We start from the raw sequence: 16,861 nt of genomic DNA on the forward strand, positions 1-16,861 counted from the left end.
ACCCAAAATAAAACTCTTAATTCCTTTCATTTAAAAAAAAAAAGTGAGTTATGGGCCTGACTCTTTGTCCTGGTTAATCAAGGGGCTCCCTTGAATTCTTCCCCTTTAAGTTATCTGTAGGCCAACTCAGGCATCTGTATTGTGATTTCCCTTCATCCTGCCCCACGACTGAGCTTAACTGATGGCTTGCTTGCGGTGTTGGACAAGTTTTCCTGGCTTGCCTAGCTCTCTCTTGAAAACATACTGTCAGCTGGGCTAAACTATCGCTGGTGTGTTTATGATATTGACTCTGAGGGCTGAATTGAGATGACCAAATTCATTCCATTGAGGACCTCTATCTGGGCCAGAATTGTAGCCCTGGAAGTGTAAATGTCTAATTTACTAAACCAGTCTTTATGGATACTATGGTGATAGGCATTTCAGCAATACCTAAGATATCTTAGACAAATCTCCCTTAAAGTTCTTAGTTTCTGTAGCTTTGTTATGGATCTCTGGTTATGTCTCTGAGTGTAAAGTAAGGGTTTGCCATATTTATTTTAATTTCCATTGCATTTAAAGTTCTGACTATAATATTTTAATCTCTTTACTCTTTTGTTTGTGTGACACCGCTGGTTGTGGAATCTTCAGTGAATGTGTGTTGAGGTCTGGAATTCTGATTGAACATGGAGGAAGTATTAATGTTTCATAAAGACAAAGTGCTCTGTTAATTCCTTCAGTGCTCCTAGGTTGCGCAGGAGTACCGGCAGTAGTTTTACACAAAAAATGCATTCATATGAATAAAAATGAGGTTGTACCATGTATGTCTAACGGCAGTGGGAAAAACCTGCTAATTTGTTCAGCACTTAGTTTCACAGATGTAAGTATGGGGCCTGGTCTCTGACCCTTGACTAGCTCCTGTTTCTTCTTCGAGAAGACCAAAGAAATCTGTAATAGGAATCTTTGTAGTTTTGTGTGTGGTAAGTGTATTCTAGACGGGAGCTTCTGTAATGATTGGTGTGGGAAATTTGGAGTTAAGACCCCAAAATTCACCCACACTCCCATTTTTAGCTATCACTGACTCACTGTGTGACCTTGGGCATGTCACATAACTCTTTGTTCTCAGTTTCCCCATCTCCTAAATGCTTATGATGATACTTACCTTCCCCATATAGGACGTGATGGGCTAAATATATCAAGGTTTGTAAAGTAATTTGAAAGCCAAAGCTGGAGGGTATTATAGAAAGGCAAAATATTATTGCTTTTCTGCTGATTGTATGTTTTTTATGTCTCTCTTCACATGGAAACTGATCAGCTGGAGGAAGAAGCTGGGCAAATCCGTTCCAAATCTCAGCTCCTGCAAGTGGAACGGGAGAAGATGCAGATGGAGCTGAGCCACAAAAGAGCTCGCATTGAGTTGGAGAAGGCAGCTAATACTAACGCTAGGAGCTACGAGGTGGGTACGGCATTTGTGCTGTCTGACAGCCAAGGCTTCAGTCAGAGCATCTTGAGATCATTAAAACTTTGTTGCATGGCTGACAAATAGTCTGATATTGATCTGACCACCAGATATTCTGTACATTTATTTATTGAGCACTCTGTTGCTCATCAGTATAAAACAAAAGGAGATTCAGGTCTGCTGTATTAAACCTTGTTTCTTCCAGAAGCGTTTAAACTTCATTTGGCACAATTGCAAACATTTGGTATGTTTGACTGGAATGATAACACCAGTCATGCGACTGCCATACAAGAGAAGCTGCATTGATAAGACACTGAGCTCTAGTCAGTGATTAATAGTTTCGTTGCCTTCTGGTTGTGTGCCCAAATGTGTTTGCTTAGCTATGTCGCTAAAATAAGCAGCAGAGTTTGTGGGCTTTGTCATCCTATAAAGCTCTTAGCATCTCTCCAAAGTTCAGCTGCTAAAAAAAAAAAAAAAATCAATCCAGCAAAATATTATAAGGATGCTGGGAGACAGATTTACTCTGTAGCTGTGAAATGGTGGGTCACTGAGTAAATTCCTGGTTCTGCCTCAAGTCAGTCGCTCTTGGGATTAAGCCAAGAACAGTTCAAACCTGAATCTAGCTGAGTCAGTCACAGAAACCCTTAAAATACTCTTACAAAAAGGGAGCAGCACTAATCCAGCAGTGTGGTAATTACCCTGCTCAAATTCGGCGTTTCATGAGTCATGTGGATAAAGGTTTCAGGAACCGTGCGTTGCTTTGCATAATCTTTGCTTAGTATGTAAATCTGTGGCCTGATTTGCTTTGATTAGCAGAGCAATTTGCTTTACATTTTTCAATAAGTGCTAATCAATTTGAGTTAGAAATGAACTTGAAATGGCATGTGAAATGCTGTCAGAGTGCCAATAAAATAAATAAATATGGCTGAAAAAACCCCTAAATCTGCCCCCATATGTTGGTGGTTTCGTTGCACTGGTTGTTTATGTTGTATGTTTAAAGTTGACTTATTTAAGATTAAAATATTTTAGACTTAAAATGCTCTAATGCAAATAGAAATTTCACAGAGAAACTTGTCTTGTTACTCCAGATATCAAGGTCCCAGGCTCAGTGAAATAAACTTCTTGTGCAAGGGTAATTGATGTATCCAGGGTTTTCATGTTTGAGCCAATGTAAATTATGCTGTGCAAACCATGAAGCCAACTCTGTGTGCTAACGTCCATACATCAGTTCAAGAAGTGCTTGGAATCTGTCTAGTAATTTCCTGGCTTCATTCCCCGGTCGTTGAGAAGCTGCCAGTGAGATACTAGCTTTGCTAGCGAGGGGGTTAAAGAGCTTGGCTCTGAAAAGCATTCGTTGGTGGGGTTGCCTGTGGGACTATAGTGAGGAAAGGGGCAAAGAGGAAAGGACGATGTCTTCACCGTTATGGCTCTTTCTTCTTTATGAAGTCCCTTTACATTTTCCCTTCCCTAGCGAGAGGCTGACCGTAACCAGGAGCTCCTCACACGCATAAAGCACTATCAGGAAAAGGAAGTGGAGGCTGAGGCTAAACTGAAGGAACAAATGGAGATGAATAAATCCTTTAAGAAGAGCATGGAGACTGTGAGCAAGAAGCTGCAGGAGAAGGAGAGCAAACTGGCTGAAGCTAATGAAGTAAGAGCACAGCAATTTCTTATTTCACCCAGTGCTCTAGGTGACTTTGAGGGTCACATGGAATCGGAGCAATCCACTCTTGTTACAACAATTAGAACCACAGTGTACACAGTGATTAACAAACAGATGAGATGTGTCCTCTACTCCAAAGAGCTTACAGTCTAAACAGGACAGGAGACGGGATAACAGTTCGAGAGTGGTGAATATGGGGAATATGAGACGACGTTGCTTGGAGAGGTGGATTTGGAGGAGAAAGACAGTTGGAGGGCAAGGGCAGGGAGAGTGTTCTGGGCATGGGGGAAATCAGGATAGAAGTCATGATGTGGAGAGTGGGGGAAAGCAATGAAGGGAGTGAAGGAAACGAGCAGGAGAGTTAGCGGAGCTGAGATTTAGGTCGGACCAAACTACCTAGAGGAGACATCTTCCAAATATGTCTTAAATGGCAACTTCCTTTACTAGCATTTGTTAGCTAAGCACCCAAAATTTAGGGATTTTGGGACCATGAGGAGGGGTTCAAATGAGTGGATTTAACTTGCCAATTGGAATTTGTGGCAATAAAAATAGGAAGACTTTTGGAGGTTGGAAGAAAAACTAACCCAATAATAAATGCAGCTGACCTATTTCTATGCCACCTTTATCCCCACATCAGTAAAATTTGGGACAGGGATCTTGTCTCTTTAATGCATCTAACACATTTTGGGTGCGATCCGATACGTTTCAGAATGCTAAAGGTGGGAGTGAGGTATGAGGGTCAGGCGAATAATGGTTATTCGAGCCAATGTGGTTTATTCTTCAACTTTGTGAAGTTCCTTCCTCTGCTTTGCTGTCTATATTTGCCATATAAGCTTCGTCAGTCAACTAGTTTATTTCAGACTTGGCAGTACTGATGTTTGTCCCTCTGTGTGTGTGTATTCTGAGTGAGTCTGAGAGTGAGAGCTGAGTCTAGTAGCTTAGTAAAGGTGTAATGGCAAATGCTGCTGTGATTACTGTCTTAGCCATACTTCTTTGTGCCAATCACCATGGTAGCTAGACCTCTACTGAGGGCTTATTTTTGCTATTACTTGACTGGTTGAAAATTTTTGGGTCTCTGTTTTGAAAACCCACTGCTTAGGAGCATGTGGATATGGTGATGATGGAATAATTGTCAACAGTAGGACACATCCTCTTGTGAGCATAGGTTCTGGCTTTGAGGTTTGCTTTTTTGCATGCCAGTTTGAGGTCATATACTTAATGAATAATGAAAATGTCAATTTGGGTGGCAGATGAAAGAGAGCAAAGAATTTTCTTTGACTTTGTTCTGAGGTGGGTTTGCAGGTCTTATTGTGAATTATTTCTAGGTTCAGTGTTTCACATTAGTCAGTTGTTTTATCTCAGCAGTTTGCATTCCATAATGTTCAGCCTGGAGGTCCATTGGTCTATTTGTGTGTTGTTTATTCTTCCTCTTCTTTCTGTGAATCCAGATGATCAGCGTATTGAAAGGGAAAATATCTGAGCTGCAGTGGAGTTTAATGAATCAGGAGATGCAAATGACAAGCCAGGAATCTCAGAAGCAGGAGCTGATGGAACAGCTGGATGTGCAACACCAGTGAGTAGGGGATCAACAACTGCAAGGAAAAAAGAAATCTTCAGTCTTCTGCAGCTGCTGCCATTCAGAAAATGTTCAACAGCTTTTTTATTTTTGCTGTTCAAAGGGCTTTTTTGATCTGGATGTGTAGGTTATAAAATTTGCCGGAAACTAGCGCTGAGCAGCAGTTTAATTCTACCTTCGTAAAAAAACATCCAAGCTTAAAACCTCCCTTCTCATATTCATGTTGATACTTGATTTTGTACTATGTGTAGTTGAGGGGTGATTAGAAGATCTGATGAGGTGTGTGTCTGCCTGCTGCATCCTCCTCTTTCAGCTCCATGTACCAACACTCCTTTTTAGGATCAAGGTTTAAATGACTCTTTCTTTATGTAATGTACTCATGTATTTGTTGGTGTGGCCATGGGGTAACTTGATCGTGAGGATCTCTATGGATATATGGAGTCAGTATTTTTTAGAAGAATGAATATTTCTGCTTTCCTAAGTAGAGGTAATCTGTCTCCACAGTGAATGTCTCAGTTGCCCCAGAACTTTAAATTAAATTAAAGAAAGGTCCTGGGGGGCAGTTCTTGCTTTTACACCACAACAGTCCTAGGTCGTTGTGGTAAATGACACTTGAATAAGTGTGTGTCTCCAGTATACCTCTATATCTATAATAGATTGTTCCCATCAAGTGATTCTTGTATGTAAATTTGTCTCTTATGTCTGCTTAAAACAGAAAATGTCAGGAGGCCAACCAACAAATCCAGTTGCTGCAAGCAAGCCAGTCTCTGTTGGCAGAACATGAGCAGAAAATTAAGGTGAGAGTGTGTGAGACCCATGCTGAATGTCTACTTTTCATTTTTACATACAAAAAGTATTGGGAAGATTTACCCTTACAGAAACTGAGAGCCACTCTGTCATATAAATGCCTTGCTTGTTAGGTGGGTAGAGCTGAAGTTGCCTAAATTCAGATGTCAAGGCACAGAAATTAGAAGGGTGGATTACACAGTCTATAATATTCAGCACTTGTACAGTAACTCCTCACTTAACGTCGTCCCAGTTAATGTTGTTTCGTTGTTGTGCCGCTGATCAATTAGAGAACATGCTCGTTTAAAGTTGCGCAATGCTCCCTTAGAATGTTGTTTGGCAGCCGCCTGCTTTGTCCACTGCTTACAGAAAGAGCAGTCTGTTGGAGCTAGCTGGTGGGGGCTTGGAACCAGGGTGGACCAGCAGCCCCACATCAGCTCCCCTAAATTCCCTGTGCGACAGCCACCCAGCAGGCTATCAATTGCCGGCCAGTTCAACTGTCCCTCCCCCCACTGCTGTGTGCTGCTCCTGCCCTCTGCCTCGGAGGGCAGGAGCAGCAGCTCCTGTACCCCTTCTCCACAGAGCAGGGGGGGCACGACAGGACTCAGGATGAATGGAGCTTGCTGGCAGCAGTTGCTGTCTCAACTTGCTGGTCTACTTAAAAAGTCAGTGTACTTAGAGTGGGGTCAGCATACTTAAAGGGGCAGTGCATGGCTCGCTGTCTCATACATGGTGGGTGTGTGTCTGTCTGTCTCTCTCTCTCTCACACTCACACTCACACACAGTGTGTGTCTGTGTCTCTCTCTGCCACGTCAGGCTACATTAACAACAATGTGTTAATTCTTGAGGGCTCAGCTGAGAGCTAGCTCTTCATTTAGCAGTAAGACATTCCCTGGGAAATATCCTACCCTCTTCCACCCTGAGACTCCACTACCTCAACCAAGCTTCACAATCATCATTGCTGTGTACAATATTAAATTGTTTGTTTAAAAGGTGTAGTGTATGTGTGTATATAAAAAGTCTTTTTTCTGACTAAACAAATTTCCTTGGAACCTTAACACCTCCCCCCCCCCCCCCCCCCCCCCCCCCCAAATTTACATTAATTCTTACGGGGAAATTGGATTCGCTTAACATCATTTCGCTTAAAGCAGCATTTTTCAGGAACATAACTACAACTTCTGTGTAGATAACTGATTTGTATCGTTATATAGCAGATTATTTGGATGCAAGCTCAGCCTGGTCTTGTCTGGTCACTCAGGGCTCTGGCACAATACTTCTAGACATGTTTGCTTTTTCATGGCAGATGGTGAGCCTTGCAACTCTGAGCTCAGTTCCTGTTCCTGGGGTAATCTTTCCACTGGAGTCAGGGTATCCTTTTTAATATGCATACAAAGTACAGCTAGCTGCAATGCTTTTGATTGCAGGTTGACTTGTTGGGGGAAGTATGGAGATGCCCTCTGTCCTGCCAAACTAACTTCTAGCCCAGTTAGGAGTGATTCTCTTCTGTGGAGATAGGAGGCAGTAGAGATAGAAACAGATGGAGAGAATTAAACTTGACTTTGAGGGAATGCTGATTGTGGAGTTTCCTTTGGTTGGCATTGAGTAGAGCAAGATTGAAGGGCAGCAGCATTGCCAATTCTTTATGGATGTGTCAAGAGAAACTTCTACAGCAGGCAGAGTGACTGGAAGTGGAGGTGGGGAAAGAGGACAACAAACTGCAGTACTGCTCTAAATAAACTCTTAGTTTGCTGGAAAAACCAATGTGCGGGGAAGAAGGTGTGGTTCTCATCCCAGAATCTCTCTATCCAATGAATGTCTTCTCATTTACTCATAAGCTAAATTTGTTAGTCTCTAAGGTGCCACAATTACTCCTGTTCTTTTTGCGGATACAGACTAACACGGCTGCTACTCTGAAACCTGTCTCCATTGTGTGTGTCTGTTCTGACCACTCCTAATAAGTCCATCAGAGTACTAATTTCTCTCATATATTACCTTATGGTAGGTGAGAAGAGATGACCTTTGGCTTATTACTCCTTGACAAATAGGAAATTGATGTGTAAAAGGGAGGGCAGATGTCCTTTTAAATGTTAACAGTACCCATTTCTGATGTATGTTGGAGTTAATGTAAGGATAGAGAGAGTGCTAGAGAGAAAAGGATTTGGACAGGTTTAGCAGTCTCGTGGAGAGGTAGCTCTGAGCCTTCCTGAGCTAAACTCAGTTGTCGTCTTGTTCTCATGTCATCACTTACCTTCCAGGATCTGGAACAGAAGCTCTCCCTGCAGGAACAAGATGCTGCAATTGTGAAGAACATGAAAACAGAGCTGGCCCGATTCCCAAAGATGGAGCGGGAACTGCTCCAGCTCAGGGAGGATAATGCCTACTTCAGGTGAGAAGGAAAGATCTGCCTTCAGTATGGGGCATATGTCAAAAATGGCTATCTTCTGCTGTGATCCATCCTCCTATAGCTGTCATTTTCTGTCTCGGGGGCTTTGCATAATACAGTGCATTATATAGAATGGAAATTTCCAAATAGAATGCTGTGGAAGGAAGTTTAAAGGTCTTCTCTATTTACTGTGTATGAGGTTGAGCCAGTGTTGTAATGGTTACTAGTTATTGTGATTTGGAGGATTCTGGATAATCTCCTTTTGCACAGTGTGAGGGGATCATGAAATGAGGATTGGTCATTTTGGAAGGTGAGACATATTTACCTTCTAGCTTGGATCAAAGGGAAGGTTGTGCATAGTAAGGGGAGATTGGAGAGGGATTTGATGCTAAACATACTTGCTGGTAATAAATCCTTTCTTTATGGGATTTGTGATGGGCTATCTCTTCAATCTCACAACATTTCTAACATGTCTATCCCTGTAATATCTTGGCAAAGATTTTAAATTCTTATTTTGTTACCAGCCAGTCAGCATTTCCACTAATGTTTTGAAAGCATTCTTGTGCCAGTGTATCATTTTGAAAGACTGGCTGCTGAAGTTTATAAATTGCTCTGGTGCTGCCTCTTTTAGAATCTGTTCTGTAGGTTTCCAAAGTACTAATGAATTTTGAAACTTGGTTGTCTTGTGTTTATGGAGTAATCTGGCATTACTTTGTTATGCTGTTATCCTGAGAGAGTTTAATTTCAATCTCTGAAAACAAATGAACAAAAAGTCTGAAGTACATGAGTATCTGATCTTGCCAGCTTCCCTTTACCACAATTTAGAAGACTGGAGTCTAAGCAGGCTCCTTGAGTTTGCTCTTGATTTATGTGGACTACCACCATTCAATGACAATTTATCATGGAAACTCTCCAGGTGCCTCTATGCAATCCTCTCTGTTTGGAAATGTGAAATGTGTCGTAGCAGAGTGGAAACAGAAGCACATTGAAAGATTAGTGGTCTTATTTTTGACACCATTGGATTGACTAATGTACCCCCACAAAACCTATATTAAAATAAACTCGGGGCTGAAGAAATCTTACTATCTGTAAACGGACAAGAGCACTAACTCTTGCCTGTTTCCTTACTTGCTGAGTTCCAGACCTGCATTCATATGGACTTTGCATCATAATGTCAAGGCTGTTGTGTTTGTACAAAAACAGAATTTAAAGTAATCGGTAAAGCAGGTATGAAATTTTCATATGTTTGGACATAACTCAGGGCATTTTGGAGTGGGAAAACTTAGCCCAGTGAATGCTGCCTCCTGTGTAACAGTCATTTTGTAGCAAAGGTTATAGAAGGTTACCACTTTGGCTCAGTGTCATAATGGCTTTTTTAATACCTTATGCTTCCCTGTGATTGTGTGTGTGTATCCAAGAGTTTACATAAGAGAATTGAGTTGTTGTGGTGGCTTTCTAATGGCTTTGCCCTTTCTCTTTTTCTCAGGGAAATGAAGGAAAACAATGGGTTACTCAGAGAGGAGGTGGAAGGTCTCCAGAGGAAACTGGAGCGCTATGAGAAGCTTCAGGCCGATCTAGTGAACCTCGAATTGGAGAATGAGGTGAGGAGCCAAGAACATTTGCTATATAAGTAGAATTGGGGCTACTGCTCTTGCTTGTGTGGCCTTTTAGGGAACTTAAGTTCCTCTAGACATAGCGAGGGTATAGACAGTGATTGCTGTGGTTTGTGGTTCATGCTGGCCCAATCCCAAGATGTAGCCTAAGATGTAGAATACCCATATGAGGGGAGTGTTCATAATGAGAGAAAAACAAAAGTCTGTCCATTGTTCATCTTAAAGACTTCTCTAAGTAGCATCGCATCTTCATTGTGACATCTCCCTTTCACCTTGCCCCACCTATGAATGCCCTTTTGGTTCCCCAATGCTTACCAGAGGTGTTGGTGTAAGATAGACACATAATGGGAACCTGTAACATACCCTCAGATCAGTTTTGCTGGTAGAAGGGGCCACCTTACAGTCTTGTATCAATACAATTGATTTCTTTGTTTTGCTGTTGCCTGAATCACCCCTTTCACCCACCCTCTGTCAAAGGTAAAATGATTTTTCAAGATGATTACCCGGTCATGGAAACTGTTGTGGTGCAGAGCTATTATAAGGGCTAGATCTGACTTGGGCAATCCAATCTGGTACTGAAAGCATAGAGAGTTGTGATGCATATCCCTTTGGTGGGGGAGGAGAAATGGGCACAGCAGCTGGTATAGCACTGGCATGTTTGGAATACTGCTTTAATTTCTTTGGTCTCTGTAGTAACAGGATCTGGTACATGGGGGTTAATTCACAAGGATAGATAATGGATGGCACAGAAATGGTACATTGTGCCATGTAACTGTGGTGGTTGAGAAGATTAATGCTGCTGTTAATAGTGTCTTGGGTACACAGAATGATGTTCCAGCAGTACTGGGTCATGCATAGATGATAAAGTCCACAGGAAAAAAGTGGAAAAGGCCAAGGTGGAAGGAATGAAAAATGCAGCTATAGGAGTTGAGATGTAAGAACACTCATTTAGGTTTCTTTATTGACTTCTTTTGCCTCCTCCCTAGAAACTTCTGGGAAAGTTGAAAAGCTGGGAAAAACTAGATGAGAGCACTGGTTTAAATATCAGGTAGGTGCTGATGGAGTTAAACCACCTGTTCCACTTGCTTTACTACTTAGTGATCTTGATGGCTTAAGCTTGTCAGGCTGTCCACCTTATCTGTCCTCCCGTGTGCAAACTTGTCTGTTGGTACTCCTCTCTCTCACTGCTATGAAGTATATATGATTTTGCCTTGTTAAATACAAACAGTCATAGAGTATCTTTTGGGGATTAATTTGTGAACTGGTGACTAACAGCCTGATCCAATCCATTTGAGACTGTGGTGGGTGGAAAGCTGGTTCAGCTTTTAGTTCTCTAAACTTCTTGTGTACAACTACATTCATATTTAGAAGGAATTGAGTTAGTGTGACCATATTAAGAGTGGAGTGTTTTATGAGATGTACGGCAAGTCATATATATGAGCCTGTGATGCATTATTGAAAATTCCTGTAATGAAATCTCAGGAATGTTGCGTTAGACTGACCTGTCGTGTTGTTTTCTAAAGTAGTAACTTAACTTAACAGCTCTTTCTCTTATTATCCTGTATTTTATATGATGGTAGAGGTGTAATAAACATTTTTCACTTCTGGTGCTGAGAAAATTTCTCTAGGGACAGTGAAATGATTGTAACACTCGTCAAAGAGAGGGCTGACGTGTAACACTGTAGATCAGGAGTTCTCAAACGTCATTGCACCGCGACCCCATTCTGACAACAAAGTTACCCTGGGGTGGGGTGGGTGGGGGAGCAGAGCCCAAGCCCAGCTGCCCTGGGTGGCAGGAGAGGGGGCCACAGCCTGAGCCCCGCCACCCTGGGTGGTGATGGAGCTCGGGCTGCAGCTTCAGCCCCGGGTCCCAGCAAGTGTAATGCTTGCCCTGGCAACCCTATTAAGTTGGGACGCAATCCACTTTGGCGTCCCAACCCACAGTTTGAGAATCGCTGCTACAGATACAGAGATTGACATCTTTTAGCATTGAACTGAATCACAGTTCTGGCTCTTCTAATTTGTCTGTGATGTAACCAAAGAGTGGTATCTGTTGCATCTTCTTCCCAGGGATAGCTGCTGCTTTTGCAAGAAAAGTAATCTGCGAAATTAGGGCCATGCTCAGGTGCCACCTTTGCAAGGGCTGTGGCTCTCTCAATGTTTCAAATGTGATTATGCGTATTGGTGGGAAGGGAGGTGTTTTGCCCAAAAGAACTGCTTTCCTTTGTACATCCTTGCATTGAGAGCTATGCTTTAGACAAGAATTAGGCTTGACCTGCAACTTTTACCCCAGATCAAACTTCTCCACTCGGGCCCCTGTCCCTATCCCATCGATTGCAGCTGCAAAGCAAACAAAAACACTGGAAGTTTTGCATGCAAAATGATGGCATACTTTGGGCCTAGCCTTGTTTTGGATTTGGGATTCTATATTGGGTACGCTGCTACTTGAGGTAAAAGAGGATTGTCTCTCACAGGGCCAGCTCTAGGCACCAGCAAAACAAGCAGGTGCTTGGGGTGGCACGTTTCTAGGGGCGGCATTCCGGCGCTGGCCAGGCCGCCCATAGAAACGTGCCCCAGCTCGCCTCCGCTCTGCCTCCACCTGCTCCCCTGAGTGCGCCGCTGCTCCGCTTCTCCCCCCTCCCTCCCAGGCTTGCCGCGCGAAACAGCTGTTTTGCGCGGCAAGCCTGGGAGAGGAAACCGAGTGGTGGTGGAGCAGAGGTGAGCTGGGGTGGGGAGCGGTTCCTCTACCTCTCCCCCTCCCTGCTCACCTCCGCTCCGCCTGCTCCCCTGAACGTGCTGCCTCTCCCTCGACTGAGAGGGAGGGGGAGAAGCGGAGTGGCGGCGTGTTCAGGGGAGCAGGCGGAGCGGAGATGACCTATGGCAGGGCGTTTCTGGGGGTGGGGGGAGGAGCTGCAGGAAGCAATGGAGGGGGGGAAGTGCGGCATGTCCGGGGGAGAAGGCGGGGCTGGGGATTTGGGAAAGAGGTTGGGAAGGGGTAGGGGGGGAATGAAAAAAAAAGCGGGGGCAGCCAAAAATTTTATTGCTTGGGTGGCAAAAATCCTAGAGCCAGCCCTGGTCTCTCACAAGCAGTGTCCTCTTAGTTTTCTCGTAATTCTTTGTGTTGTCCAATGTGTGTGGTGAGCTACCTTTTCCTTAATGCACGTAGGTAGATAGCAATGCTGAGACCGTCTCCTGCCTCTGCTCAGGATTCATATGTTCAGACTTGCAGGAGAGTGAAGTACTGAGTTCTTCCCACCAAACTTTCTCTCTGCCAGACAGTGGTATGGAAGCTTTTACTTACCTCAAGCTGTTAAAGGTTTAATGAGGTAATTTCACAGTGGGAAGGAAATGAAACCAAGTGACTCTTCCTGCTGAAGTCTGATAACCTCTTCATTTAAAATCAGAATATTCGATGCGAAGTGTTAGTGAGGTTTTTGATTGTGCCGCATTGTTTAGCAGTATTAAGGGCGTTTCTTTGTACAGACGAACAAATTGCTCTCAAGAAAATCACCTTTTGCATGTGATTGCACCAAGTGGAATTGGGGCTAGTTTTTTTTTCCAGTCTTCTTTCAGTATGAATTATGTTCATTTTCAGCCAGGAAACGAGAACAAGTATAAAGGGAGATCATTGTCCCAATCATATTCCTGAAGCGTACCTCTTGTGAAAGCTTGAGGAAAGTTAAATGCTAGACAGTGAGTAGGAGAGAATGGGAACAGTTGGATTGTTATCCCAAAGAGCCAGTGCAATGTACTGTCTGTCTGCTAATAACTAGATAAGCAGGAAGAAAGGGAATGCATTATGTCCCTGTGTCTTCTCTTCTTAGTTTCTCCATTTATACATGGAATGCAGGGGAAGAGCACGCAGCCTGTGGCTTTTTTGCGGAAGATGGTTTTTCATTTCCTCCCGCTGTTCTCCAGGGCTTCTCTTCTGTGTCTGCTCGCAATGGCTTTTGTTCACTGATTGCGTGGTCCCTGCAGGTTCCCTGTCAGATTAGTTTATGAGCAGGGCTTTTGGTGTGTAATTTTATGTAATAGTATTTGGAAGGGGAGGGGGCATCTTCTTGGAGTGTTAAGGCCAAACATCTCTGTGCTTATCTTTTTGGGGAGTTTTATGAGAGATTTGGTGGTTGTCTTCCAGTGCTGCAACTTTGGTGAAAATAAACTGTGAAAAGTGCAAAAACGAAATACCTTACTCAAAAGTTGCTCTCACTGTACTGTAGTCCAGTGACCACAAGTTCTGAATTGTTGCCATCTCAACCAGGTGATGGGAATCAGTTCCATCTTCTTTGAAACCTGTGATTTCTTCCTTGCCTAAACATTAGAAATTGTAGAAGACTGGCTAACATTGTCGCCTAGCCCGGAATTATTTTGTGTTGTCCTTCCCCTGCTCCTTTTCATCCTCTCCAAAGTTCTTCCTACTCTTACGGTGGTAAGAACAGCACATGCTATTTTTAATTATACCCTATATATAATGCAAGTATAACTTCAACAGTTTACCAATATGATGGACATATAAGTTGTGCCCCTCCTTACCCAGATCATAAAATTGTACATGGCATTCTATCTGTTACACTCCACTTGTACCCAAATCACGAAGCTGTCTGCAGTCTCATATGCATTTGACCAAGGGTTCCTCTATATTCATGTCCTAATGCTGTTCACTTTCCAATTTACTAGACTCTGCTTCTTTGTTAAGAGTGGTGTAGTTTGGGTTTGCAGGAACTCGGTCAGTATTTTGTGTGCCCCTTTATATTTACTCTGTCATGGACGCCCAGAGATGCTAAGCCTTCAGTTATCCCAAATCTACAGTTCTTCTGCAACATTAGTTTTCATCTGCAGAATAAATCTACTTGCTGTGTATTAAATGTATTAGCCTCTTTATTTTGCTCTACAGGCTACTCGCTTTAGAAGAGGCACTGCTGGCTGATATAAACTATTGTAACTCCTGATTGCTAGGAATGAGCTGTGATTCTATTGTTCTGTGTCAGTAAAGTGTGTTCCTTTTATTCTGTGTCTCTCCCTGTGGCACACTGATGACAGTAGATTTTTACAGATCATTGTGGATTGGGTGACCAGGTGGTTGGTTATTTTCAGAGAAGGACTTACTGAGGGGCACCAGTACAAAACTTTCATAGACTTCAGTGAATATTTCCTTTGCTAGAGGGCACCATAGCCTCAGAGACGCCTTCTAATGTAAATAAATGTTGCAAATATCAGGCAAGAAATTAGTTTTGCAGAATAATAGTGTTTCTGGAAGGGAGTAAGGCTTTCTGGGTTTGTAAAAAAGAAGTGCAGTTATTTTTGATGTCAGTGTGAGGAACTCACCGCTAGATGGCACACTTTCTCTTGTATCAGAAAAACATTGGTTTCATTCTGGTATGCTCTGACTCCTGTACAAACATCAATTGGGCACCGTAAAAAGGTCAGGCATTAGTCTAATTAAAGTTGTTGGCTTGTTAAAATCAAATGTTTTAAAATCTATTTTAAAACCACACCAGTGTGATCATTGTCTCTGTGTGTATGTCTAGCAGATTTCTAGATTGTTGCAGCTATTCTGAATGTGAACAGAGATTCAGACACAGTTTCTCCAGTGACAGAGTGCAGTACATATCTTTCTCACCCATCTCAGCAACCCTCTTTTTCTCCCTGACTCCCTGTCCTTTCTCTCTTTTCAGACTTGTTCAGTCTAGTTCTCTTCTTCTTCACTGTTATCCACAGAATCATCCTTAAGAGGGAAATGTTGTTTTCAATATAATCAACCTGCCATTCTTTCCTTCCCATTGTTCTTTGTTTATGTAATGCTCAGAGCCTATGCGGCACTTGGCAAATACACAGACAAGATTCCTGCCCTGTAAATCTTCTAATCCCGTGATTTTCAGCCTGTGGTCTGTGGACTCCTGGGAACCCTCTGACTATGTCTAAGGGGTCCACGAAAGGTGGTTGTTACCATAGATCAGTGGTTTTTAAGCTGTAGTCTGCGTCCGCACACTATGTCTAAGATTTCCAAAGGAGACTGTACCTCCATTTGAAATTTCCAAATTTAGACTGTACCTCCATGAGTCCTCAAATTAAAAAAGATTGAAAACCACTGTTCTAATCTAAATAAGTTTATAGCTCATCTGCAGCTCACTCTTGTACCTGCCTCTTCTTGTCTCTGTTCAGCTGCTGTTATCTTCAACTACTGGTAACCACTCATAGCTTAGTGCTTTTCACTGCCAGATCCATCCCAGAATGCTGGTTGCAATAGTTCAGCACTAGAGTAAGGGTGATTTGCTTTAGGTGGCTTGTTTAAAAAAGGAGGTACAGCCCAAGATAGGCTGGCTACTAAAATGTTCCCATCTGTTGTTGCTGGTATGGTTAGTTCTGAAGTGACCTCCTGTATGTTCTCAAAACCAGGAGATTACACTGTTTAGAAAGACTCCTGGAAGATTATGCCCATCCCTACAGTCAGATAGGGGTGGGGTAGGGGTGCCCACAGGTGAGAAGCCACAGGAAGTCTAGACTTCTGATCACTCCAGAAATCTCTCTTTGAAGAGAACTGGTGCAGAGAAAAAAGCAGACAGTTGTGTTCTTTTTTATTTTTAAATTGGTGGCACTGATTTCTAAATCTGAGTACCACAGGTAGGATAATCCTACAGATCTGTGTCTGTGCAGTAGAACGAATCTGTTAAAGCTGTGGAGGATTATGACACTGGAGGACTGACTGGAGCGATGAAGTGGGGATAGCTTAGGCTTATACAAACTTCTCTCTAGGTAACTAGGTTTCAGAGCTGCGGCTGACCCACAGCTATCAGAACTGCTATGGGGTTTGTTGGTTGTTCCTCCTTTCATGGGCTTTGCTCTCCTGTGAGAGAAGTCTGCTTGCTCAGCCCAGGAATCAGAGAGCAATGGAGTGTTTTGCGTTGCTCTCCAGGATTCTTTTCCTTCTTTCTATCTCCATGCCTGGCTGACTCTGGAAGGAGCAACGTCCATCTTTCTTCATAGGAAGAAAGGTTCTAGCCTGTTTGTGTAGTCAAAAGGGGCTGAGGGATAAACTGTGGGTAGAGAGGTATGAGGTGTATATTTATATCAAATGAGAAGTGTTGTGTTGTGTTTAATATACTGTGATAATGCTCAGAGGTCCCAGTCAGAATTTGGGCCCCATTGATCTAGGTCCTATACAAATACATAGGAAGACAGGTCTTTGCTCAAAATGTTTATGGTGTAAGACAAGTAACATATGAAGGGAGTCAGGGAGAGGAGTGCAGGTGAGTTGAAGAGCTAATTTTTAAAAACTGAAAGCCAGGAGAAGGAGGAGGCCTCAGTCAGCATTGGAGCATGATGTCCCATGGAGGTCTTGGGATTGATTATCCCCATCATTTCTAATCTTTGCATTTGCTTTGGGCTGAAGCCATCCCATCTCAGT

At 42.9% G+C, this 16,861-nt stretch overlaps 1 protein-coding gene across 11 annotated transcripts in view; it reads left to right on the forward strand.

Moving 5' to 3' along the window:
* MAD1L1 (mitotic arrest deficient 1 like 1) overlaps window positions 1-16,861 on the forward strand; it is a 557,068-nt gene that overhangs the window by 3,419 nt on the left and 536,788 nt on the right. For all 11 annotated transcript variants that reach the window (XM_043524561.1, XM_043524558.1, XM_037910943.2 and 8 more), the window contains 7 exons: window positions 1,292-1,432; window positions 2,907-3,086; window positions 4,547-4,671; window positions 5,390-5,471; window positions 7,716-7,846; window positions 9,330-9,444; window positions 10,443-10,504. In XM_043524561.1, the coding sequence (XP_043380496.1) occupies window positions 1,292-1,432; window positions 2,907-3,086; window positions 4,547-4,671; window positions 5,390-5,471; window positions 7,716-7,846; window positions 9,330-9,444; window positions 10,443-10,504 (836 nt within the window). The remainder of the gene's footprint in view (window positions 1-1,291; window positions 1,433-2,906; window positions 3,087-4,546; window positions 4,672-5,389; window positions 5,472-7,715; window positions 7,847-9,329; window positions 9,445-10,442; window positions 10,505-16,861) is intronic.

Source organism: Chelonia mydas, chromosome 10 (genome assembly GCF_015237465.2).
Source record: "Chelonia mydas isolate rCheMyd1 chromosome 10, rCheMyd1.pri.v2, whole genome shotgun sequence".
NCBI classification, from domain to species: Eukaryota; Metazoa; Chordata; order Testudines; family Cheloniidae; genus Chelonia; species Chelonia mydas.